This window comes from Crinia signifera, chromosome 9 (assembly GCF_055691185.1).
Source record: "Crinia signifera chromosome 9, ASM5569118v1, whole genome shotgun sequence".
Lineage (NCBI taxonomy): Eukaryota > Metazoa > Chordata > Amphibia > Anura > Myobatrachidae > Crinia > Crinia signifera.
The window spans coordinates 70,769,562-70,797,381 of NC_139225.1; the positions used below are offsets into that span (position 1 = coordinate 70,769,562).

The 27,820-nt window shown below is 45.0% G+C and overlaps 1 protein-coding gene across 4 annotated transcripts in view; it reads right to left on the minus strand.

Moving 5' to 3' along the window:
* LOC146035621 (uncharacterized) overlaps nt 1-27,820 on the minus strand; it is a 52,887-nt gene that overhangs the window by 7,604 nt on the left and 17,463 nt on the right. For 3 of the 4 annotated variants that reach the window (XM_083159173.1, XM_083159172.1, XM_083159171.1), the window contains exons 4-5: nt 23,392-23,557; nt 23,211-23,318 (exon numbers count right to left, since the gene is read on the minus strand). In XM_083159173.1, the coding sequence (XP_083015299.1) occupies nt 23,211-23,318; nt 23,392-23,557 (274 nt within the window). The remainder of the gene's footprint in view (nt 1-23,210; nt 23,319-23,391; nt 23,558-27,820) is intronic. The other variant, XM_083159174.1, reaches the window with a different exon arrangement.

The window sequence follows — 27,820 nt, forward strand, 5'->3', positions numbered from 1 at the left end:
ACAAATCAGCCTTGTGATTTAAATAAAAAAGTTATTTAATTCCAATTAGTGCAATAAGGCAATATACGTAAATGTATATGCATGCTCCGACGTTTCGGTCCCAACATGGACCTTTATCAAGGAGCCTATGGCATACAAGAGGTTACAGTCAGTAAATGCATGTATCAGCTGAACAAAGAAAACATACATTTGAACTGGAGAAAAATGACATAGTTACGTTTTGCATCACAATAGCGTTCAGTCAACGGTGCAGAGATCAGCCTGGTACAGGATAGGGTCAGCAAGCCAATCCAGCTGCCCTCCTGTCCGGCTATTTATACCTGTCTGAGGGGCTAAGTGCTGGATAGCGCCACAGACACGAGTCTGTGTAGCGCTATAGGACTTCCGGTGAATCCGGAAGTTCAGCGGCAGAAAGCCGGCCGCTGGACCGCACGTTTGGAACGCACAGCTTCCGGGTTAGCCGGAGCTGTGCGCGATCCTGGTGATTAGGGTTAAATTAGCATGGTAGAAGTATTAAGGTATTCGGGGCTGTCATTTATACGGGACTATCCCTATGGCATTAAGGAAGTGAAGGGGATTACATTTAGAAACCATGCTGCGCTGTTAGTAGCGTAAGGTATATAGCCGGACCGCTGTATTGTATCTACCAGGGGGTAATGTGAGGTGGTAATAAAGTGATAATTCAATTAGGGTCATGAAGTGGGATTTTAATCCCGTGAATAAAGGGATTGCTATTGGTGACAGTGTCAGTGGGGTTGTATCAGTGCATATTGGGTACATGCACACAGATACACACACACATCAACACACATGCACAAACATATGAAAGTGCACATGCGAAGATGCGGGTGCATATGTGCGCATGCACTCCTGGACCCGGGGGGTTCTGTGATCTATGAATGGACTTACAATACTGGGTGGTGTTTAATGGTGGGGGTCGTGGTACCAGGTGCTGGAGTTAAATGGTGAAGGTGTCCTGAAGGAATACAGATTAGGGATGGGTGCCATTCCCTTAAGGGTGTGCTGTGCTTTATCTATTATAGTATTAATATTGTAAGTAATTAGGTGGTTTTAAAGGGGTAGGCTATAGGTTCTGGTGACGTGTCACTAGGTTATACATTAAAAGGACAAATATATTGCAGGAAGCAAAAAAATGAAAAAACAAATAAACAACAAAAAGCACAAAAATGGAAAATGGTGTAGGAGCAAAAAAAGGAAAAGAAAAGACATGATCATAAACTGTTTGACAAAACTTGTTCAATATAAACGTGAAGGTTAGGCAATGTCATCTCAGGAATATGGAAAGGGGATTGTTCTCGTTGAGTCCCTTGGGGGCTAAGGTGTCCAATTTGTGGATCCACCTACTTTCCAGTTTTCTCAGAATCAGGCCCCTGTCGCCTCCTCGGGGGGGTGGGGGTACCCAGTCAATTAAACGACAACGTAAACTTGAGTTCTGGTGTCCCGCGGACAGAAAGTGACGTGGTATTGGTAATTCAGCCTTCTTAAGTTCAAGCGCAGCCCTGATGGAGTTGCGATGGTTCGCCATTCTCTCCCGGAACTTTCTGGTTGTCATGCCGACGTAAGCTAGTCCGCATGGGCAGTTTAGAAGGTATATTACGTGGTCCATGGTGCAATGTAGTCGGTACTTGATTTTGATTGGTCGACCAGTGTGGGGATGTGGGAAGGTTGGGCCTGGTGTGAGACTGTTGCAGGTTGTGCAACCAGAGCATCGGAAGCAGCCCGGTCGTTTCGAGTATAGCCAGGTGGTGTTGGTGTCCATCTGAGGGCTCATAGTTGGACGCATAAGAAGCTCCTTCAGGTTAGGACCCTTCTTGAAGGCCACCATGGGGGGGCCAAAGTTGTGCATCTTGAGGGTGTGGTCTGAGGCAACAATGGGCCAATGCTTCCTAAGGCTTTGTTGAATTGTGGCAGAGGTGTGGTCATATTTGTTTACAAAGACCATCCTTTTTGGTTTAGGTGTCTGTGTGGTCGTTCGTGATCTGCTCATATTACTTCTATCCTCGTTGTTTGAAACGTTCGGTCATTTCAATTAGTTGGGGTTCCATGCATGGAACCCCTACTAATTGAAATGACCGAACGTTTCAAACAACGAGGATACTCTGGAACCACACTCGACAGATGCCTGATCAAAGCCAGAAGTAATATGAGCAGATCACGAACGACCACACAGACACCTAAACCAAAAAGGATGGTCTTTGTAAACAAATATGACCACACCTCTGCCACAATTCAACAAAGCCTTAGGAAGCATTGGCCCATTGTTGCCTCAGACCACACCCTCAAGATGCACAACTTTGGCCCCCCCATGGTGGCCTTCAAGAAGGGTCCTAACCTGAAGGAGCTTCTTATGCGTCCAACTATGAGCCCTCAGATGGACACCAACACCACCTGGCTATACTCGAAACGACCGGGCTGCTTCCGATGCTCTGGTTGCACAACCTGCAACAGTCTCACACCAGGCCCAACCTTCCCACATCCCCACACTGGTCGACCAATCAAAATCAAGTACCGACTACATTGCACCATGGACCACGTAATATACCTTCTAAACTGCCCATGCGGACTAGCTTACGTCGGCATGACAACCAGAAAGTTCCGGGAGAGAATGGCGAACCATCGCAACTCCATCAGGGCTGCGCTTGAACTTAAGAAGGCTGAATTACCAATACCACGTCACTTTCTGTCCGCGGGACACCAGAACTCAAGTTTACGTTGTCGTTTAATTGACTGGGTACCCCCACCCCCCCGAGGAGGCGACAGGGGCCTGATTCTGAGAAAACTGGAAAGTAGGTGGATCCACAAATTGGACACCTTAGCCCCCAAGGGACTCAACGAGAACAATCCCCTTTCCATATTCCTGAGATGACATTGCCTAACCTTCACGTTTATATTGAACAAGTTTTGTCAAACAGTTTATGATCATGTCTTTTCTTTTCCTTTTTTTGCTCCTACACCATTTTCCATTTTTGTGCTTTTTGTTGTTTATTTGTTTTTTCATTTTTTTGCTTCCTGCAATATATTTGTCCTTTTAATGTATAACCTAGTGACACGTCACCAGAACCTATAGCCTACCCCTTTAAAACCACCTAATTACTTACAATATTAATACTATAATAGATAAAGCACAGCACACCCTTAAGGGAATGGCACCCATCCCTAATCTGTATTCCTTCAGGACACCTTCACCATTTAACTCCAGCACCTGGTACCACGACCCCCACCATTAAACACCACCCAGTATTGTAAGTCCATTCATAGATCACAGAACCCCCCGGGTCCAGGAGTGCATGCGCACATATGCACCCGCATCTTCGCATGTGCACTTTCATATGTTTGTGCATGTGTGTTGATGTGTGTGTGTATCTGTGTGCATGTACCCAATATGCACTGATACAACCCCACTGACACTGTCACCAATAGCAATCCCTTTATTCACGGGATTAAAATCCCACTTCATGACCCTAATTGAATTATCACTTTATTACCACCTCACATTACCCCCTGGTAGATACAATACAGCGGTCCGGCTATATACCTTACGCTACTAACAGCGCAGCATGGTTTCTAAATGTAATCCCCTTCACTTCCTTAATGCCATAGGGATAGTCCCGTACAAATGACAGCCCCGAATACCTTAATACTTCTACCATGCTAATTTAACCCTAATCACCAGGATCGCGCACAGCTCCGGCTAACCCGGAAGCTGTGCGTTCCAAACGTGCGGTCCAGCGGCCGGCTTTCTGCCGCTGAACTTCCGGATTCACCGGAAGTCCTATAGCGCTACACAGACTCGTGTCTGTGGCGCTATCCAGCACTTAGCCCCTCAGACAGGTATAAATAGCCGGACAGGAGGGCAGCTGGATTGGCTTGCTGACCCTATCCTGTACCAGGCTGATCTCTGCACCGTTGACTGAACGCTATTGTGATGCAAAACGTAACTATGTCATTTTTCTCCAGTTCAAATGTATGTTTTCTTTGTTCAGCTGATACATGCATTTACTGACTGTAACCTCTTGTATGCCATAGGCTCCTTGATAAAGGTCCATGTTGGGACCGAAACGTCGGAGCATGCATATACATTTACGTATATTGCCTTATTGCACTAATTGGAATTAAATAACTTTTTTATTTAAATCACAAGGCTGATTTGTGATTTTGGAGAGTGCTCTGCTTCCACACTCAGTGTGGATCCTGGACTATTTTTGGGTACACGCCTTTGCGTGCACCTTTGCCGGGCACCCCAAGTGTTGCTTTGTTGGGTGAGAGTGCGGTCTTTCCAGATCTCTATATATATATATATATATATATATATATATATATATATATATATATATATATATATATATATATATATATATATATATATATATATATATATATATATATATATATATATATATATATATATATATATATATATATATATATATATATATATATATATATATATATATATATATATATATATATATATATATATATATATATATATATATATATAATCCAGAGATGGATATATCGACGATTTATTTATGATTTGGACTGGACCTAAGGATGCTTTCACCAATATGATTGATAATCACAACAAAACTGGCAGTCCCGTGCAGTTGACTTACACTGTCGACACAATGTCGATTAATTTTCTAGATGTTGCTCTTACCATGCGGGATGGTGTTGTGGTCACGTCGGTCTACACTAAGCCGACTGACCGCAACACCTTTCTACATGCTACCAGTTGTCATCCGGGTTCTAGCAAGTTTAGTCTGCCATATTCGCAGTTTCTGCGCGCCAGGTGCACTTGCAGCACTGACGACTTGGCTGAGAAGGCCATTGATGACATACTTAACAAATTTCTTACCAGGGGCTATGATCGTACGCTCCTTTATGAAGCAAAAGCCAAAGCCCTGTCTAAAACTAGAGAATCGCTATTGGTTAACCAACAGAAAAATACTTCTAACAAAAAAAGACTTCCATGAGTTAACCATTACAATGTAGCTAGTTCTTGCATTAACAAAGTCACAAAAAAACTCTGGCCTTTGATACAGATGGACGATTCCCTAAAACTGTCCGACACCACCATCATGCCGTGTTACACCCGTGGCAGGAGTGTACGCGACTATGTGGTAAAATCTGATGTCGCTCTGCTGCAATCTTCTGGCAGTGAGCAGTTTCTGGGTACACGTCCAGGCTGCTTCAAATGCCTGAATTGTGTCACCTGTAGATCTCTAATCACAGGTGACTCATTCTGCCATCCATCCAGTGGCAAACGTTACTTTATCAGACACCGTTTATCTTGTACAACACGCTACATTGTTTATTTGATTTCGTGCCTTTGTTCCATGTATTATGTTGGAAAAACTGACAGAACCCTTAGAGAACGTATGGCTTCTCACCGTTACTCTATTAAATTAGCACTTGAGAAAGGTACCAGTGACCAACCAGTGGCCAGGCACTTTGAGGCGCGCCACACCATGCCAGCACTTCGCTATATGATCATTGATCATATTCCGGCTTCCATCCGTAGAGGCAATCGCTCACTTCAACTACTTAAATGTGAGGCACAATGGATTCAACGCCTCAACACCATTGCTCCCCGGGGCCTTAACGAGTTCAGGGGTTTGCACTGCTTTTTGTAAAGTTAAGGCAACTATTTATCCTATTTATTTAGGTTATGATATTTTTTAGCATCATCCATCTGGATATTGCTATTTTTTTTTTGGTCCTGTGCAACTATTAATCCTTTTATTGTTGCCTCGTCATTATTGTTTTATGACTGAGGTTATGTATTGTAGCTCCATCTTACCGCTGCTGCATTTTGTATATAATGAATATATTGCAATGTGTTGGATTATTCTGCCAGGTACTTGCTATGCCACATACAGTTGACTCTGTCTATGTACCGCTGTTTTTAATTTTTTCTATTTTTCTAATATGTATTTTTTTCACTTGGTGTTATTTTCTTTTAATTATTGTGTTATCGTAGCAATGTCTGAACAAATAATTTTCTCTTGTGCACTTTATACTTATAATGCCATTTCTGCATAATAACGTATCTGGCTGTATATGCATGATGTTGCTATGATACCATTAGCTTCCCAGGCAGCCCATACGGGACACGCCAGCTGACGTGCTGACGCATTCTATGTGCGCCTGTGACGTAGGCGTGGTTGTGTGTCCGGCGGCGCCGTGATGGGAGGTGTGGTGTATAAATGTAAGTCTGTTTTTTATATCTTGTTATATCCTGATGAAGAACTGATTAAAAGTTCGAAACGTTGATAATTATACCTGGTTGAATTCCATTTATTCCTGCCGAGGTCTGGAGATATATATATATCAATTTGATGAATGCGGCACTCCAATGGCTCAATGGATGCAAACAAACCGGTGCCCGCCGACAGGTTGTACCCAAAGGTATTTGTAGATAGCGTGTGGTGCGCGGCGGCACTCGAATAACAGAGACAGACTGCAGGGATTATCCCAACGTTTCAAGACCTTTCGGTCCCTTTATCAAGGTGCAGAAGACAAAATACATTAGTGAAAAACAAACCTTTATGCTGATCCAGGCCGTTCGCGCGCCTCCCCGGCGTCCCGCATGGCGCTCGATGATGACGTCACACATGACGGAGCGACGCTGAGGCCGCGAAGGGCATCCAGATCTGCCCATACATCAAAACCTAAACAGAGTGACAAAACAAGAAGAGTCATTAGCCAAGGCTAGACAATAAGAGTACACTTAGCGTACAATGCTGAAAAATGTGTTGTATGAAAAAATACAGTGTACATTATAAAAACATTTTCATTAAAAAGTGTGGATATACATAGCTGCCAATGGTGATCGCTTACTGAGGCGATCTAACCCCTATAGGAAAATGTGACCATCTACTGCTGGTGGTGTCACATATTCCTTTCAGATATATTTAGTCGACACAGCACGGGTGGACACAGCATGAGGTAAATTTATGCGATTTATAAAGAATGCCAGATAACACCAGCATCTATATGAACTCTCCAAAGAACGCAGCGCTGATTCATAAAAAATATGACAGCCCTGCGTGCTCATTAAGGCCTCTGGGGGCCATGGTTTCCAGCCGATAAATCCACCTACTTTCGGCTCGACACAACAAAAGATCCCTGTCCCCTCCTCTTTTTGGTTTAGGTATTTGCTCTATAATTCTGTACCTAAGGGATGCAAGGGGGTGTCTGGCCTGCGCAAAGTGGCGGGCAACCGGTTGATCGCCAGTCCCCGAGAGTAATGCATGTTTGATGGCGGACCTGTGTGCCGCGGCTCTCTCCTTAAATGCCCGTGTGGTTTTGCCGACGTAATGTCGACCACACGGACAACTTATAAGGTACACCACGAAATCAGAAGTACAGGTCACCCGCTGCCGAATTTTAAAAGGTTTACCAGAGAATGGGTGACAAAACTGATCACCTGTCACCATGTAGCTGCATGTAGTGCAGCCACAACACTTAAAGCAACCATTCCTGGGAGTACCTAAGAAGGATGTTGCCGTGGGTACCACCTCCACTACATCATTCCTTACCAGGTAATCCTTAAGGTTTTTTCCTCGGGTGTAAGCACACATCAACCTCTTTTTATGGAGTGATTTAAGTGCCCCATCTGTATTAATGATAGGCCAGTGGGCTTTGGCCATTTGGTTAATGGCCTTGCTTTTAGGATGGTAGGCATTGACCCATACAAATTTTTCTTCTTTGCTTTTCTCACTGGGAGTTAACGCTTGCTGTCTAGTGAGGGACAGAACTCTTTCTTTGGAACTGAGTAATTCTGCCATAGGGTACCCCCGCTCTGAAAACTTGTGCATCATGGTGGACAATGCAGGTTCCAGTTCACTGGGATCACTCACAATTCTGCGCACCCGCAGCATTTGCGAGAAAGGTAATCCTGCTTTGAGAGGGGTAGGGTGATGACTATTGGCCCGCAACAAATTGTTGCGGTCTGTTGGTTTACAGAATAACCCAGTAGAGATGATACCCTCCGATGATTTAATACTGACATCGAGGAAATTGATGTGATCTTTGCTGATGTTAGCTCCAGAAGTCCAGTTTTGCACCTGCACCTGCACTTTTCCACCTGTTCACTCACTCAGGCTTTTGCCTGTACACAGTGTGGACATCATGGATTCTAGCCAGATGGAAGCACCCCCCTTTGCCGCAGCAGCGGCTGCTACGGCACAGACCCGAGTGGAACTCACCCATGGGGCCATGTTCAGTTTTTCTGATACAGATTATGAGAACCTATTGTTCAAAGCAGATGTGGGAGCATGCCAGTCCACACCTGAAACTATACAGCTTTACCATGAACTTCTCAATTTAAAGAGAAAAGAGACAGACCTCTTTTATCACGGACTGACGCTGTCTGATTATATCAGGGACAGAAAAATCCCCCGGGGCTTCCGGATCAGAAATGTCCCTACGCTGGGCCGGTACAACATTCCATTTTGCAAAACCTGGACTTCAATTTTGAACAAATGTTCATTCGACCTCATGCTTTTGGTCATTGAGGAAGTGTCCAGAGAGTTGGCTGTTACTAAAGCCAAAATTTCCAACTTTGAGTCAATCCATCTGCCCACCATGTCCAATGATGCTAGTACTAACTGGAGTGAGAAGTTGTCTGCACAACTTGAAAAATATAAAAAGGACTTGTTGGCCTATAAAAAGAATAAAAAAGATCGTGTCGACAATGATTACGACAAACATTTAGTCTACCCCTGGCTTACAGGGGGTGATGCGACTGGACGTCCCTATCGTAGGAGACAGTTTCGCCGTTTTCAACATAACATCCGGGAAACCGATTCTTCGCAAGAAAGAGGGTCATCAGCTAGCGAATTTGAGGAGTCAAAAAACTCCCAGGGGCGCATCCCGGCCGGGGTGCGCACAAGGAACCAAATCGCTCGCGGCAGCGCCTCTACACCAGGCGTGGAGGGCAAAACAAAAGGCTACAAAAAGCCTCCCAGAGCAGCAACAAAGAAAAAATAGATGACTCAATCTTTAACTTATCATCCCGGATACTGACTCCCACCGAGAAACGGGTGTTGTCCAAGGGTCTCAACTTTATTCCCACCAATAAGGTGGACCCATTTCAAGTAAAGATTGAACAATTTAAAATTAATCGTCATCTTAAGCTCAAAGAATTTTTTCAGGACAAAGGGGAAACCACTAATCCTGCTAGCAGCATTCCTCCAGCCATTCGCAAGAAGTCAAAATTTGACCCACTATCATCCAGCCCCTCTATTAAGACTTTTAGTCGCATGATCCAACAAGATACAGCCAAGATTTTGGCCTCAGAAGTTCAGTCAGGATCCAACTTCTCGTCTCTAGAATGGAAAGCCCTCAAGTCTCTCAGCACGGACTCCTCCATCACCATCCGTTCGGCGGATAAAGGGGGCGGGTTAGTGTTACAAAATACTACAGACTATCTCCGTGAGATTTCACGACAACTCGCCGACACCAATGTATACCTACCTTTGCCTAAAGATCCTTCGGTGGCTTACAAACGTGAACTTGATGATATCTTGAACAAAGCAGTGTGTGACTCTTTGTTGGAACCCAACATTAGGGACGCTTTGATCACTCAGCACCCGGTGGTCCCACTTTTGTACACCATTCCTAAAGTCCACAAAAGTTTGGTGGACCCCCCGGGCAGACCCATAATCTCTGCTCGGGGGTCATTGTATCAGCCTGTGTCTATTCTGTTGGACAGTTATTTACAGCCGTGTGTCCAAGATCGCATGACTTACCTTAAAGATACCAACACGCTGCTAGTAAAATTGGAGGCACTAGGTCAAGTGCCCACAGATTGTTTGTTGTGCACAGTGGACGTCGCGAGTCTTTACACGTGTATTCCACACGAGGGGGGACTCGCGGCGGTCCGTGCACTAATAACCAACAATCCGTTATACAAGGGACCAGATATTGAGCTCTTTTTACAGCTGTTAGGGCTTACGTTACAGAGAAACTATTTCATGTCCAATAACAAATTTTTCCTTCAGCGCTGTGGGTGCGCGATGGGGTCCTCAGTGGCCCCGTCGTTAGCCAACAGCTACATGTTCAGGGTTGAACACGAGTTACTGGTGGACGTCCCCGAGATCAGCAGGCATCTTGTGCTATACACCAGGTACATAGATGACCTGCTGATCTTGTGGTCAGGCCCCCAAAGTACGTTAGCACAAGTTTTTGATCAGCACAATGCAACCTCTTCACCCATCAAATTTGTATATAACATCAGCAAAGATCACATCAATTTCCTCGATGTCAGTATTAAATTATCGGAGGGTATCATCTCTACTGGGTTATTCTGTAAACCAACAGACCGCAACAATTTGTTGCGGGCCAATAGTCATCACCCTACCCCTCTCAAAGCAGGATTACCTTTCTCGCAAATGCTGCGGGTGCGCAGAATTGTGAGTGATCCCAGTGAACTGGAACCTGCATTGTCCACCATGATGCACAAGTTTTCAGAGCGGGGGTACCCTATGGCAGAATTACTCAGTTCCAAAGAAAGAGTTCTGTCCCTCACTAGACAGCAAGCGTTAACTCCCAGTGAGAAAAGCAAAGAAGAAAAATTTGTATGGGTCAATGCCTACCATCCTAAAAGCAAGGCCATTAACCAAATGGCCAAAGCCCACTGGCCTATCATTAATACAGATGGGGCACTTAAATCACTCCATAAAAAGAGGTTGATGTGTGCTTACACCCGAGGAAAAAACCTTAAGGATTACCTGGTAAGGAATGATGTAGTGGAGGTGGTACCCACGGCAACATCCTTCTTAGGTACTCCCAGGAATGGTTGCTTTAAGTGTTGTGGCTGCACTACATGCAGCTACATGGTGACAGGTGATCAGTTTTGTCACCCATTCTCTGGTAAACCTTTTAAAATTCGGCAGCGGGTGACCTGTACTTCTGATTCCGTGGTGTACCTTATAAGTTGTCCGTGTGGTCGACATTACGTCGGCAAAACCACACGGGCATTTAAGGAGAGAGCCGCGGCACACAGGTCCGCCATCAAACATGCATTACTCTCGGGGACTGGCGATCAACCGGTTGCCCGCCACTTTGCGCAGGCCAGACACCCCCTTGCATCCCTTAGGTACAGAATTATAGAGCAAATACCTAAACCAAAAAGAGGAGGGGACAGGGATCTTTTGTTGTGTCGAGCCGAAAGTAGGTGGATTTATCGGCTGGAAACCATGGCCCCCAGAGGCCTTAATGAGCACGCAGGGCTGTCATATTTTTTATGAATCAGCGCTGCGTTCTTTGGAGAGTTCATATAGATGCTGGTGTTATCTGGCATTCTTTATAAATCGCATAAATTTACCTCATGCTGTGTCCACCCGTGCTGTGTCGACTAAATATATCTGAAAGGAATATGTGACACCACCAGCAGTAGATGGTCACATTTTCCTATAGGGGTTAGATCGCCTCAGTAAGCGATCACCATTGGCAGCTATGTATATCCACACTTTTTAATGAAAATGTTTTTATAATGTACACTGTATTTTTTCATACAACACATTTTTCAGCATTGTACGCTAAGTGTACTCTTATTGTCTAGCCTTGGCTAATGACTCTTCTTGTTTTGTCACTCTGTTTAGGTTTTGATGTATGGGCAGATCTGGATGCCCTTCGCGGCCTCAGCGTCGCTCCGTCATGTGTGACGTCATCATCGAGCGCCATGCGGGACGCCGGGGAGGCGCGCGAACGGCCTGGATCAGCATAAAGGTATGTTTTTCACTAATGTATTTTGTCTTCTGCACCTTGATAAAGGGACCGAAAGGTCTTGAAACGTTGGGATAATCCCTGCAGTCTGTCTCTGTTATTCGAGTGCTGCCGCGCACCACACGCTATATATATATAGATATATATATATATATATATATATATATATATATATATATATACATATATATATACATATACATATATGGATATGGATATATATATATATGGATATATATATATGGATATGGATATATATATGGATATGGATATATATATATACTGTATATATATATATATATACATATATATATATATATATATATATATATATATATATATATATATATATATATATATATATATATATATATATATATATATATATATATATATATATATATATATATATATATATATACACAATCGTGGGATGGAAGCGTCACTCCAGGTCTTAGTGCAAATAAACTCTTTATTGGTGGTGTCTACGGCGTTTCGGGCCTCAGCCCGTCATCAGGACATACAACATGACAAGTGTTAACAACATGGTTTATATACTCACATACCCTCGGTCTTCTGGCATCTCTCCGTCCGTTTCCTCCCCTCGGCGTCTCCGTCCTCCCGCCGTGCTTCCGGCGGAGGTGACGTCACGCCAGTACTTAGAAGCCGGACAGGGCGCCCGGAGACCTGGAATGAGCACACATACAGATTCCGTGAATAACAAAACATTTCGACTACGTGATACATTAGAAATCTCTTCCGCTTATTGACGTGCAATATCATCCGCTATAACATTTAATCTGTGCTTAGTGCTCAACATCTCACATCTTAATATTGTGCTCCTGTTAATAAGACCAATCTCACTTGAGGCCACTAGGTGTCACTCCCTCCTGTGAGTTGGATCATCTCAAAGTGCTAGTGCTTATGTGCAATGTGCCAATACATAATATTACATACATAAAAATACAGATACATTTGAACATTATTAAACATTAAAAACCTGCTTATGAGACCACCTCACTCCATAATGACTGCCATATTTCGTACTGTGACTCTAGTTCATAATTAATTAATCTATTTTGTTAGTATTAATATTAATTTAATTTAAATTTAGATATATATGTGCGTGTCTCGCCCCTGTTTTATGGATGAATATCAATTTCTCTAATTTTCTTTCTCTGTTTATATGCTTACTTAACTTAATAACAAGGGCCTATTATTACTTCCTCTTTTGGTGTCCCTTTTCATCATCTTAATCCTCCTCTGTTTCCACCTTTATCTATCTCTCAAAGAAAACAACTCATGTTCAATGCCTCATTGAGACCGTTCGGGCTTAATGTATTTAATGTATATATCCATTTGCTCTCCATTCTCAAAAGCTGTTTCTCTCTGTTGCCTCCCCTTGCACTGGCCGGAACATGATCTATCATCCTGTACCTAAGGTTCGCCATGCTGTGACGTGCCATGGCAAAGTGCCTAGCTACTGCTTGTTCACTGGTACCTGATTGCAATGCCATCCTAATCGCTGTACGATGGTTTGCCATCCTTTCTTTAAATTGACATGTTGTCTTGCCAATGTAGTGTAACCCACACGGACAAGACAACATGTATATCACGTATCGGGAGGTGCATGTTAAAGCATGTTTGATTTTATACATCCTACCCGTGAAGGGATGCGCAAATTTGTCCCCCGGTACCAAGTATGTACAAGTTGCGCACCCTGTACACTTGTAACATCCTGCCTTACGTGTAAGGAAATGTGTTGTTGGTGTTTTCCCTACTTTCGTGATATCTATGCGCTTAACTATATCACTGATGTTAGGTCCTCTTGTGTAACTGGGTAACAATCTGACATTTTTAAGACTCTTTAGATCCGGGTCCGATGTTACCAAGGGCCACAGCTTCTTGACTTTTGGCGTGATTTGGGGACTCAGGTTAGTATACTGGGTTACCCACGGCATTACCTCACCTTTATTTCTTACCTTTCTATCACTCTTTTTAAGTAGGTCCTCCCTCTTTTGTTTTTTGGCTTTTATCAAAGCTTGGTCTACCGTTTTTTTGGGGTACCCCCTCTCCAAAAACTTTCGCCTCATTTCCTCCAACTGTTTATCACGGGTTTGCTCATTGCTATTAATTCTACACACTCGGATGAATTGTGCATATGGCAACCCTGCTACTGTTGCTGCTGGGTGCGCACTAGCATGGTGGAGTAATGAATTCCTATCTGTGCTTTTCTCAAATAAGCTCGTATGCAGCTGGTTATTGATGACCTGGATCTTGACATCTAAAAATTGCACCTCATGGGTGCTGATAGTATAAGTAAAGCTTATCGGGTCCTCTGATGCATTTTGGGCCTCTAGTAGCTCTTTCAATTCATCCTCCTTCCCTGACCAAAACAATAAGACATCATCGATAAAGCGGACATAAAAACACACATTTCTCTTTATCTCCGGTCTATCAAAAAAGATCCTTAGTTCACTCTGACACATAAAAGCATTAGCGTACACTGGAGCTGCGCATGAACCCATTGCGCAGCCCGCTCTCTGGTTATAATACCTGCCATCATGTAAAAAATAATTATGCGTCAGAGTGTACTCTAATATCTTCACAAATAAGGCCGGAGCTGGCCCATCATACAGTGCATTGCCATTAATCAAACTCTCTGTTGCCTGCAACCCCAAGTCGTGCGGAATACACGTATATAGGTTGCAGACATCAATTACCGCCATATAAAATTTTTCTGTCGTGATGGAAAACTCTCCTAGTTTATTCAGCAACATGGTGGTGTCCTGTAAGTAGGTGGCCGTCGCCTGTATGCATGGCTGTAAATGGTGGTCGATCATTCTCGCCAGTGGCTCATTAAGCGAACCTCGGGCTGAAATGATCGGCCTACCTGGGGGGCATTGTGCATTTTTATGCACCTTCGGGATTGTGTAAAAAATTGGCACTCTCGGGTGGGATGTCATCAACTTCTTAGCTAAATCCAATGTTATCCAATTCTCCTGGACCGCTGTTGTTAACAGAGCCTGCAGTTCCCTCAAGTATTGCTCTGTTGGGTCCTTTTCAAGAAGTTCATACGTGATTTTATCCCCCAGCAGGCGTTCACACTCCGCTCGGTACTTGCCAATGTCCTGCACCACGATCCCACCCCCCTTATCCGCTCCACGGATGATGATGTCAGTACGTTCCCCTAGGTCATGTAATGCCTTTTGCTCTATTCTTGTTAAATTCTTATAGTTGATTTTAGTGGAGCTCTGGCCAACCCCATCCATCATCCTAGAGAACGTTCTGATTGTTGGATTATTTGAGTGTGGATCATATGTACTGGGTACTTTCAACTTTCTGTTAAGCTCTTCTGTTCTCAATGTGCTTGGATTGAACTGTGCTGTTTCTTTATTACTAAAATGCTCCTTCAGTCTTATTTTACGTTGTAGCTTATAATTCTCCACCTTATTGCGAAAGCCATTGTAGTTAGTCGTGGGGACGAAGCTGAGGCCTAATGTTAGTACTTTCTCCTCTGCTTCTGTCAACGGTTTCCCCGATAGGTTAAAGATCACATTCTTTGGCCTCTCCGCGGCTTTCTGCTTCTGCCCCCTCTTGCACTGTCCGCTCCGTCTGGTCGGGCGTTGTGATTTGCTCTTCCTGCTTCCTGCTTTTATGTGTCAGAGTGAACTAAGGATCTTTTTTGATAGACCGGAGATAAAGAGAAATGTGTGTTTTTATGTCCGCTTTATCGATGATGTCTTATTGTTTTGGTCAGGGGAGGAGGATGAATTGAAAGAGCTACTAGAGGCCCAAAATGCATCAGAGGACCCGATAAGCTTTACTTATACTATCAGCACCCATGAGGTGCAATTTTTAGATGTCAAGATCCAGGTCATCAATAACCAGCTGCATACGAGCTTATTTGAGAAAAGCACAGATAGGAATTCATTACTCCACCATGCTAGTGCGCACCCAGCAGCAACAGTAGCAGGGTTGCCATATGCACAATTCATCCGAGTGTGTAGAATTAATAGCAATGAGCAAACCCGTGATAAACAGTTGGAGGAAATGAGGCGAAAGTTTTTGGAGAGGGGGTACCCCAAAAAAACGGTAGACCAAGCTTTGATAAAAGCCAAAAAACAAAAGAGGGAGGACCTACTTAAAAAGAGTGATAGAAAGGTAAGAAATAAAGGTGAGGTAATGCCGTGGGTAACCCAGTATACTAACCTGAGTCCCCAAATCACGCCAAAAGTCAAGAAGCTGTGGCCCTTGGTAACATCGGACCCGGATCTAAAGAGTCTTAAAAATGTCAGATTGTTACCCAGTTACACAAGAGGACCTAACATCAGTGATATAGTTAAGCGCATAGATATCACGAAAGTAGGGAAAACACCAACAACACATTTCCTTACACGTAAGGCAGGATGTTACAAGTGTACAGGGTGCGCAACTTGTACATACTTGGTACCGGGGGACAAATTTGCGCATCCCTTCACGGGTAGGATGTATAAAATCAAACATGCTTTAACATGCACCTCCCGATACGTGATATACATGTTGTCTTGTCCGTGTGGGTTACACTACATTGGCAAGACAACATGTCAATTTAAAGAAAGGATGGCAAACCATCGTACAGCGATTAGGATGGCATTGCAATCAGGTACCAGTGAACAAGCAGTAGCTAGGCACTTTGCCATGGCACGTCACAGCATGGCGAACCTTAGGTACAGGATGATAGATCATGTTCCGGCCAGTGCAAGGGGAGGCAACAGAGAGAAACAGCTTTTGAGAATGGAGAGCAAATGGATATATACATTAAATACATTAAGCCCGAACGGTCTCAATGAGGCATTGAACATGAGTTGTTTTCTTTGAGAGATAGATAAAGGTGGAAACAGAGGAGGATTAAGATGATGAAAAGGGACACCAAAAGAGGAAGTAATAATAGGCCCTTGTTATTAAGTTAAGTAAGCATATAAACAGAGAAAGAAATTAGAGAAATTGATATTCATCCATAAAACAGGGGCGAGACACGCACATATATATCTAAATTTAAATTAAATTAATATTAATACTAACAAAATAGATTAATTAATTATGAACTAGAGTCACAGTACGAAATATGGCAGTCATTATGGAGTGAGGTGGTCTCATAAGCAGGTTTTTAATGTTTAATAATGTTCAAATGTATCTGTATTTTTATGTATGTAATATTATGTATTGGCACATTGCACATAAGCACTAGCACTTTGAGATGATCCAACTCACAGGAGGGAGTGACACCTAGTGGCCTCAAGTGAGATTGGTCTTATTAACAGGAGCACAATATTAAGATGTGAGATGTTGAGCACTAAGCACAGATTAAATGTTATAGCGGATGATATTGCACGTCAATAAGCGGAAGAGATTTCTAATGTATCACGTAGTCGAAATGTTTTGTTATTCACGGAATCTGTATGTGTGCTCATTCCAGGTCTCCGGGCGCCCTGTCCGGCTTCTAAGTACTGGCGTGACGTCACCTCCGCCGGAAGCACGGCGGGAGGACGGAGACGCCGAGGGGAGGAAACGGACGGAGAGATGCCAGAAGACCGAGGGTATGTGAGTATATAAACCATGTTGTTAACACTTGTCATGTTGTATGTCCTGATGACGGGCTGAGGCCCGAAACGCCGTAGACACCACCAATAAAGAGTTTATTTGCACTAAGACCTGGAGTGACGCTTCCATCCCACGATTGTATACATAGGGTTAATTTAACCCAGGAGCTGGCACCCAGGCAAGAAACGGACCCAGTAAGTCGGCAGAGTGACGGCCTTTTCTACAAATGAGTATATATATATATATATATATATATATATATATATATATATATATATATATATATATATATATATATATATATATATATATATATATATATATATATATATATATATATATATATATATATATATAGAGAGAGAGAGAGAGATATAGATATAGATAGCCACCAAGAATGAGGACACAAAAAGTTCTTTCTTTATTTAATCCATCTCACCAAAGTAAAGTGCAAAGTGCATGACAGTGGGCCAAGGGCCCACTGTCATGCACTTTGCACTTTACTTAGGTGAGATGGATTAAATAAAGAAAGAACTTTTTGTGTTTAAGAAGACCGGTGAGTGTCCTCATTCTTGGTGGCTATATTGGTGTACTGGACTTGTCCAGGATTTCCTGAGGTGACACCCCGGCAGTCGACTGTGGTTGGAGGATTGGAGGAGAGTGTGATCCCTACCTCTGGATAGAGAGATATCTCTCTCTCTCTCTCTATATCTATCTATCTATCTATCTATCTATCTACACACACACAGTGGCGCCGGAACGGGGGGGGGGGGGGGGGGGCGAGGGGGCAGCTTGCCCCCCCCCCCAAATTACTGAGGCGCTAAAGCAGCTGTGCGGGCGGGCGGCTGATTAATCAGTAATATAGGCGGGCGGGCGGTGGGCTGATTAAGCTTGATCCAGCCTCCCGCCCGTCAGCCTATATTACTGATTAATCGCAGCCGCCCGCCCGCACAGCTGCTTTAGCCAGAGGCGTAGCACCAGCTCCGGGCGCAGACATGTCATCTGGCGCCGGAGCTCTGCCGCCAGCACCCTGCCCAGCACCCAGCTCTGCGAGACAACTTCATCGCTCCTCACATACAGCCGCCGACATCATCATCATTCCCCGACGGCTTCCAGAGTCCGGAGCCATGCAGAGAAGTCTGATGCCGGGTGACGTCATCAGTAGGAGCGCGCTGGGCAGCCGGACGGAGCAGCGCTGAGCTCCGGTGAAGAAAACGTCATAGCCATCATCTGTGAGACCCCACAGCACAGCATAGTGCCAGTGGCACAGAGGGACCGATCCAGCAGCGGGGGACCTGTTTGCCATTGTGCGCTTTGCACAAACTTTCTCAGGTACCCATCAGGGGGCGTGCACTACAGGGAGTCGGGACGCCAGCTCCCTGTAACACGACCACCTTGCTAACAGAGACAAGACTTTTGACTTTTAATAACCTTCACTTGTTCACATTCAGCCCCTTGTGTAATTCTTTGCACAAAATAAAAAATTCACATTTAATTCACATTGCACTGTCTGTTCATCAACATAATCCCCAATAGAAGCACTGTAGCAATTTTAGATCCTGATTCAGCATATAGTGCTGGGTATGGGTGAAAACGGACCAGGACAAAACCACCGGACCGCCGGACCAGACATCAAACTCTGCATTTTGTAGCTTGTAGCCTCCGGTCCGGGGAGTGTCCTGTCCGGGGGTGTCCTGTCCGGGGGGCTGCCTGTCACACATGTCACCAGGTAGAGGAGGAGGGGTAGAATAAAGCCTCCCTGTATGTTCCGGGCATGTAGCAAAAACCGGACGGTCCGGACCACCCGGGGAGGCTGTAATCTCCCCTCCCCCATGTCCCTGGTGATAGCTATCACAGGGACCCCCCGGGCAAGACACCCCCCGGACCGGACCTTGTAAGGTCCGGACTGCAGATTTTGATGTCCTGTCCGGCAGTCCGGAGTGTGGTCCGGTCCGGTTTTTACATAGTCCCTATAGTGCTGCATCACACTGACATTCAGGAGTGTGCATTACTTCAACTATTCCACCTATAGGCAGCACCAACATCTCGTCCAATTCCCCAGCCCTGCTCGCCCGCTCCCTGCTGTGCCCGGCATCAGTCTGCACTGCGGACAGTTAAAACCCGGCGAGCGCTCTCACTGCGCATGCGCCGGTTTGGGACGCCGGAGGCAGGTATGCGGCGCCATGATGTCACAACATCATTGTCATGGCGCCGCATCCCTGCTTCCGGCGTCCCAAACCGGCGCATGCGCGATGTGAGAGCGCTTGCCGGGTTTTAACTTTCCCACTGACTGATGCCGGGCACAGCGGGCATCAACATCATGGCGCCGCATCCCTGGCACCGGAGACCCTATCCAGGTGTCAAGGCATGAGCGCTGTGGGGTCCTATTATTAATATTAATATTATACAGGGGAGCAGCCGTATTATTATACTGGGGGAGCAATCTGTGGAGTCCTTTTACTATTATTATTATTATACAGGGGGAGCAGCCTGTGGTGTCCTTTTATTATACAGGGGGAGCAGCCTGTGGTGTCCTTTTATTATACAGGGGGAGCAGTCTGTGGGGTCCTGTTATTATTATTAATGAGCAAGGTCAGTCCTCTTAGCAACAAGCAAGGTCAGTCCCCCTTGGCAACGAGCAAGGACAGTCCCCCTTTTCGTCGCGCAGGGGGGGGGGGGGGGGGAAACACGTGGGCACGTCCGGGCACCGTGGAACCAAGCTACACCACTGGCTTTAGCGCCTCAGCAAGAATCCGATTCCTATTCGCAGCCCTCCGCCCACATGGATGACTGCTGCGGGGAGATGTCACTTTTTCCACTTTTTACGAGTAAATGACAACCCCTGGATTAATGTCAGTCCTGGTGTCTCTGGCCACATGTATATGCCGCTGCCCGGTGTATAATGCCCACGTGTATATGCCGCTGCCCTGTGTATAATGCCCATGCGTAAATGCCGCTGCCTTGTGTATAATGCCCACTCATATATGCCGCTGCCCTGTGTATAATGCCCATGCATATATGCCGCTGCCCTGTGTATAATGCCCACGTGTATATGCCGCTGCCAGTGTGTATAGTGCCTGGGGGTAACATATAGCAATTTAGGGGGCGCCAAAATGAGATTATATCTTGCCCCCCCCACCTAAAAACGTTCCAGCGCCCCTGCACACACACACACATATATACATCCATACATACACACTTAGGCCCTTATTCTGGTTCATTCACAAAGGCAAATGCCTTCTCAAATGGACAAAACCATGTGCACTGCAGGGGGGCAGATGTAACGTGCAAAGATTTTGATTTGGGTGTGTTATTTTGTTTCTGTGCAGGGAAAATACTGACTGCTTTATTTTTACACTGCAATATAGATCTCACTTTAAAGTAAAACCTTACCCAAATCTAATTATCACTGCACAAGTTACATCTGCCCCACCTGCAGTGCACATGGTTTTGTCCATTTGAGAAGGAATTTGCCTTTGCGAGTGAACCTGAATAAGGACCACAGTTTCTAATTATTTCTGCTGAAGAGAGGACTGCAACTATTTATCATCTTACTTGCCTTACAAGGAATTGTTGCTTAATGACAATACAATGTATAGGTTTTTGGGTACTTGTGTATTTTGGCGGCGCCCATCGCATTGCATACCATAACGCATACGATGGTATGCGATATCATACGATAATGCACGATGGCATACAATTTTGAAATTGTATGCCATTGTACATGGCATACGATGCGATGCGATTAAACATTGTATAAGCACCCTAATGGGTGCTTATACAATGTTAAGAACCCAAATGGGTGCTTACAATGTTAAATGCACCCCCACGCCACCCCCCCCCCACTATAAACGTGAACCCGAAGCGTGGCGAGCGCAGCGAGCCCGCGAGGGGCGGCGGTACGCGTCCTACGACCTTTTCATACCCCCACTATCCACGTCGGCGTGGAGTTGAGAATACAATAGTGTGGCGAGCGCAGCGAGCCCGAAGCGTGGCGAGCGCAGCGAGCCCCGCGAGGGGACGCGGATACCTGTGAAGCCCGCGAAGGGACGCGTTTACCTGTGAAGGTATCCGCGTCCCCTCGCGGGGCTCGCTGCGCTCGCCACACTATTCTATTCTCAACTCCACGCCGACGTGGATAGTGGGGGTATGAAAAGGTCGTAGGACGCGTACCGCCGCCGCTCGCCACGCTTCGGGTTCACGTTTATAGTGGGGGGGTGGCTTGGGGGTGCATTTAACATTGTAAGCACCCATTTGGGTTCTTAACATTGTATAAGAACCCTTTAGGGTGCTTATACGATTTTTGGTCGTATAGGGGGTCTAAATCGCGTCGCATTGCATCGTATGCCATCGGGTGCATGGCATGCGATGCGATGCGATCTGTCCGTCGTACGACGGACATTGGGGGCGCCGCCAAAATACACAAGTACCGTTTTTTGTTAATGTGGTGTTCACCAGCTATACTGTTTAATAAATGGTGATAAACTTAAGCAAGTGAGTGAGCTGGTGATACATTTTTTCTTCTAATTAGATTCTAATGCCACTGTATTCCTGATTCCTATGGTATAGGCAGCCAAAGAGAAAGCAAGACATTGTTAAAAATGTGAGACAAGACAAAGGTTACTGGCAGTAAATCTAACACTTGGGACTTCCAATGAACTAGAGAACTTCACCAAAGTATGCAACCCCACCACAGAAAGCTGAATGCCAGCAGTAGTCAGAAGAACTACCACCTCTCTGAGGGGTGTGGTATAACACACTGACAGTCGGGATTCCGACAGTCATTAGCTCAACTTCGGAATTTCTGACTGCCGAAACTCAGACAGCAGGGTTAGCGCAACTAAGTCCCTTGCGGTTACAGTGGCTCACTGCTCTTGCCACCTATTCTATTCTCCCTCTATGTGGGTCCGGGACCCAGACGAGGGAGAGTAGCCCCTCTGTCAGGATCCCAACTGTTGTGGTCAGTCAGTAATACGGCACCCTTCCCTGATATTTATTCCACTGTCAAAGGAGATCTTGCATATTCAACATCTGTCTAATGAGAACACTCTAGTGCACAGGTTCTCAAACTCAGTCCTCAGGACCCCACACAGTGCATGTTTTGCAGGTCTCCTCAGAATCAAGTGAAATAATTAGCTCCACCTGAGGATCTTTTTAAATTGTGTCAGGGAGTAATGAATGCACCTGCTGTGCACCCAAGGACCGAGCTTGAGAACCCTTGCTCTAGTGGATATTGAATGAGCCATCTAACCTTTGCAATAACACACAGCAGTGGTTGAATCACTGTATATCAAACTTCCTTGCTTCCTGTACAGGATAATGGCTACACATGATATACTGAGAATGGTGGAGTTACCCTTGTCGTACTATAAGCTCAAATATAATGGGGATGTTATGTTTTCTGTCCATCTACGCAACAAAACACATTGAGTAACGATTGTAACAATGCTGTAAATCACAGATCTGAATCAGCGGTGTATAAACTTATTCAGCAGTGTCAACAAGGCAGCTGTATAGTTCGGATTAGGACCACACTGTTAAGTGTTACATGTTCCTTAAATTTGAAGATCAAAAAAAAGAATTAACTACCATCATTCTGAACACCAGTGTGCTATAAAGCACAAGAACAAATCAAATATTAACTTGTATCATCCCTTGGATTAGTGGTACAAATGGAAGCCAATTACCAACATGCTGTTATGGATTCCACTAAAAGTTCTATTAAATAAACCCTGAAGATTTAGTGCTCAATACAACAAAGACAGCAGAATACGACCGTCCGCTTACCCTTGCATCTTCATGTGCTATACTAAGAAGCTTTGTTTATGGTACACCAAAGGAAAAGTTTTACTCCAGTCCTGAAGTGTTACCTGGTAGACGAGTCTGCATTTTGGAAGAGCTCTTCTGAGAACTTGTTGGATGAGGAAGAAGAATGAAAGTTTGATCTGGTCTGACAAGTTCTGATGCTGCAACCCCTGCTGGAGGGAAATAAGCAAGATTCCTTACTAGATTCAGTTTGCAGTCCCTGTCATGTACTTAGCCTGCACTTACCAGCTACTGGCATAGGAGGGAACGAGGAAACACCACAGCCACCAGCATTCTGAGTTCTTGAAATACTCTGGGCCTTTCCTGTGAATATGCCACTTCTTGGGATACATAGCTGAGAAGGTGGTCTCAAATGAGAAATCATAGGTAACTTGGACCCCACCACTCCCTCCTACACAGGAAGACAAACCATTAAGTACAGTATCACTTAAAATACAGGTAGATTTAGAACAGTATTTTGCAACCACTGTACTGTGGCACATTAGTGTGCCATGAGCTGTTCTCAAGTGTGCCCCCAGATCTAGATATGCCCAAATCAGTTTACAGTCACCACCAGTTCAACTTTTATATACTGGTCTCTTCTTTTCATGTGAAGTGCCAACGTTATTGGCACTTCACATGAGTGTGATTGTTTTTTTATATGGGGGGCCAATAGGTTTGTTTTTTTCCCTGTGGGGACCAATGTGTTTTGCCTTGTGAGGATCTCATGGCGTGCCTTGGCAATTTAAAAATCTTATTTTGTGTGCCCCAAGGTAAAAAGGTTTTTAGAAGATCTACAGGTACTTGTGTAGTATCACGGCTCCCACGATGGGCATCATATAGGAAAAAAAAAAAATCGCATCGCATGCAATCCGATGCAATGCCATTTTTTTCACAGAAATCATTGACATGTGTTAAAATCATGTTAAATGCACCCCAAAGGGCATTTGTTACTGTACCACCCCCACTATGAACGCCAACCCGAAGCGTGGCGAGCGCATGTAAAAAAAAAAAAAAAAAAAAAAATGTATTCCTGCTGAGGGAGACACTTGATTAAGGTGCTGTGGTGGATTTACATTCACTATAAAACTAGTTTTTAAACTTTATAGATCTGCCAAGACTACAACAGGGCTGGTGCTCCCATCATACACCTTTTACTCTGCCTACCTGAGTTTTTGCCTGTGCATCAACCCGGGTTTTGCTCCATGGAAAAGGAAGCAACCCAGAATGAGACCCTGGAATTTCAGCAGGTCTGCAGTGTAAAAATGCATTTTTTTTTTACTAAATATTTAAAAGTTGTAATATCCATATTAGAGGTGTGTGTCTTATTACCTTGTTGCTGCAGGAGGCTGCTTATGCCAGGAAGGCTGCAATGTGTATGTATTTCAGCATAGCACTGCCTCCTGCTGCCTCTAGCTCCTCATTCATAGCATATGGGTAGTGCGAGCGTGCCCCCTGCTACTATATGCTATACCATGACATGACATGGAGTCTTCAATGTGAGCAACAACATATGAGAACACATCTCTAGGTTTCAGGAGTGTACAGATAAATAGTTGGCCTTTTTAAGAAAACCAATTGGAGGAACAGGTACTGTACACCAATTTGTATGACCACAGGATGACACCGCTTAGAGCCATGTATGCACAGTGGTCTCATTTTGCACCTATAGCTGGCCTGGCTATAAACACTGACTTGAGACTATAGGACCAAGTTCGTAGCAGTGGCGTAACTCCAAAAAGACATTGGAGGAACTCGCTACTGGGCCCCAGCTGTGAGAGGGGCACAGAGAAAGAGAGACCTAGGGAACTTTTGCTCTCGATTTAGGTATTAGATTTTGCAAGTCAATGCGGACTCAAAAACTGTTTGCATCGTTCTTGGAAGGCGTTGGAACAGATCAAAAGTTTGTATACAGTGAGCTACATCTCTGCTATTGTGCCTTATATGACGAACGAAGAGCAAAAGTTGTTTTAAGGAAATGCATGAAATTATACTAAAACTGTTGTGGTGGTGGTGGTGGTGGGGGGTGCGTTTAAAGTTTGTCGGGAAATAAAATGGTTAGTGAATGTACCAACCAATTTCTAGCAGTCATTTTTCACACACAGCCTGTAGCATATAAGGCACAAGCCGTTTTTGAGAGATATAAAGTAGCAACCATGTTATTTTTCTCCAAGATTTGATAAAAGAAAAATGCCTCAGGGCTCTATTATTTGCAGCTAACACCTGAAAATAAAGATGCCTCTACTGGCAGAGACTTCCTATTGGACCTGCCACACGCCCAAGGCATTCCCATTGGGAGGTGTTCCCGCCCTCAGGGTTGCCTCTTTGGCTTTTATGGGCTGAAGCCATAGAACCAGGGCTGCACATGCATGCATGTGCAGGGACCGTGATTTTACTTCTATGGGCTGCTGCGCATACGCAGTGGCGGGGGACAGGAGGCCGGCATTGCAACCAGGGGCAGCCTCCCTCCTACCATAAAGGTAAAAGCCGTCACTGCTTATCTCCACAATTAGCTGCAATATACCGTATATACTCGAGTATAAGCCGACTTTTTCAGCACATTTTTTATGCTGAAAAAGTCCACTTCGGCTTATACCCGAGTGAAGGGCGGCAGAGGGACCCATCACAGCCAGCACCGTCCGGCATGGGGAGAGAGGGAGCAGCGGCGCCCAGCCACTATCTGAATACAGGAAGTGACCCACTGCTACCACTAGCAGGTACTTCTAGGTGCACTGCAGCATCATGAGCCGCATATGGCGGCTTCCATATTCCTGGAGCCGCAGTGGGACAGAACAGAGGACAATACTCAATGGTGGGAGTGGCCGCTCCTATGATCAAAGACTCATCCACTCCCTAATGCTTTGCAATGGTCCCAGGGCTACTGGAGCATTGCACTGAGATGCTGTGTAAGACAGGTACAGTAACATGGAGGGGGGGGAGCGCTGTGTAAGAACAGTCAGGGGGAGAGGGGGTGCTGTCTGTAACAGGGGTGTAACTTGGGGGCAGTGGCGTAGCTACTGTAAGGCAGCCCCAGCAGCCGCTTGGGGGAGCAAGCAGCAGCAGGTTCTGTGTGGGCGCCGGCACCCGCTCGGCGCACTGACTGAGCACTGGAGGCGAGTCAGCCGCAGCGCGGGTGCGGCCATGGCAGAGATGACAAATCCTCCCTTCTGATTCAAATGACTGTACACAGATCCAGCTATTGGCTACGGTGTACAGTATTGGCGGGAGGATGGGTGTGCTGGGATGCGTCGAGCCAATGGAAGCAGCAGTGTCTGCTGGTCTCTCTTCCTCTCTCCTGCTTCAGTTTCTCCGTTATGCATGTGACGTCATCACATCACACGCTGGTGAAACATGCTGGAGAGGAGCCTGGAAGGGGGGGGGAGGGGTTGCCACAAACTTTTTGGCAGGAGGGAGCAAAATTTATAGTTACGCCACTGCTTGGGGGATGGGGTGGCATGGGGATTTGGTGATTTGTGTGTCAAAGAGGTGTCGGTGGTGGGGGGTTGGTTAGGTTTGTGTCAGAGCTGTCAGTGTATGTGTGTCTATATGTGTGTGTGTGTGTGTGTGTGTGTGTGTGTGTGTGTATATGAGTGGGTGAGTTTGGTGCTGTATGTGCCAGAGAGGGGTGTGTATGGTGGAAGAGGGGGTTGATGCTGTGTGTGATAGTTGTATCAGGTGGGGTAGGTGGTGTGCGTCAGTGTCGGGGGGGAGTAAGTATGTGAATGTGACCCTCACGCCCCCATTCAAAGCCACCTTTTTCTTTTTGGGAAGAAGATTGGTATTTATTTTTATTGTTTAAATTTACCTGTATCTGCTGGATTTCCCACCCTAGGCTTATACTCGATTCAATAAGTTTTCCCCATTTTTTTGTGGTAAAATTATGTACCTCGGCTTATATTTGGGTCTACTTCTACTCGATTATATACAGTAAGTCATTATTCTCCAGATGGGCCATTGGCAATTCCCTGGGACATCAGCACATGTGCATGTCGGAGCCACTTGGGGGACACCACGGTCTATTTAGCTTACCGGGTGGCTGGTATGAACTTATGCTCCTGGGAAGTAGAGTAGGGATTTGAGAAGAGTGTAGATCTATGCTCTTCTTTTTTTGGTATCAAATGAAGAAAAGATGCCAAAGAGTTCAGTCAGGGAATGGAGTAGGTCAGGGGCTGCAGAAGAGCAGGTCATTTAATTTCTTATTTTATAATGATTTTGTCCTTGAAGTAGGGCTTGTGCACTGATCAATGGCAGAGAATAGGGCTTGCAGTTGAGTGTGCAATAAGGCTGTCCATGTGGAAATACACTTTGTACACATTGAAAGTATTACCTGAGCTTAAGTCCCACCGTCATTTTTTTGCTTCAAAGATTAGGCTTTCTAAAACTTCTATCTAAACCAGGGATGGGGAACCTTCGGCGCTCCAGCTGTTGTGGAACTACACATCCCAGCATGCCCTGCAACAGTTTTAGTATGGCCAAATAGCAAAACTGTAGCAGGGCATGCTGGTATGTGGAGGGCCAAAGGTTCCCCCATCCCTGATCTAAACAGAACAAAACAAAACAAAAAAATGGATAGTTTATTCTTGAGAAGTCTGTTTATCTGTGCACATCTAAAAGAAAAGGATCACAATGAGCAAGGTACAGTGAGCAGCTTCAATACATGAAAAAAAAATATACA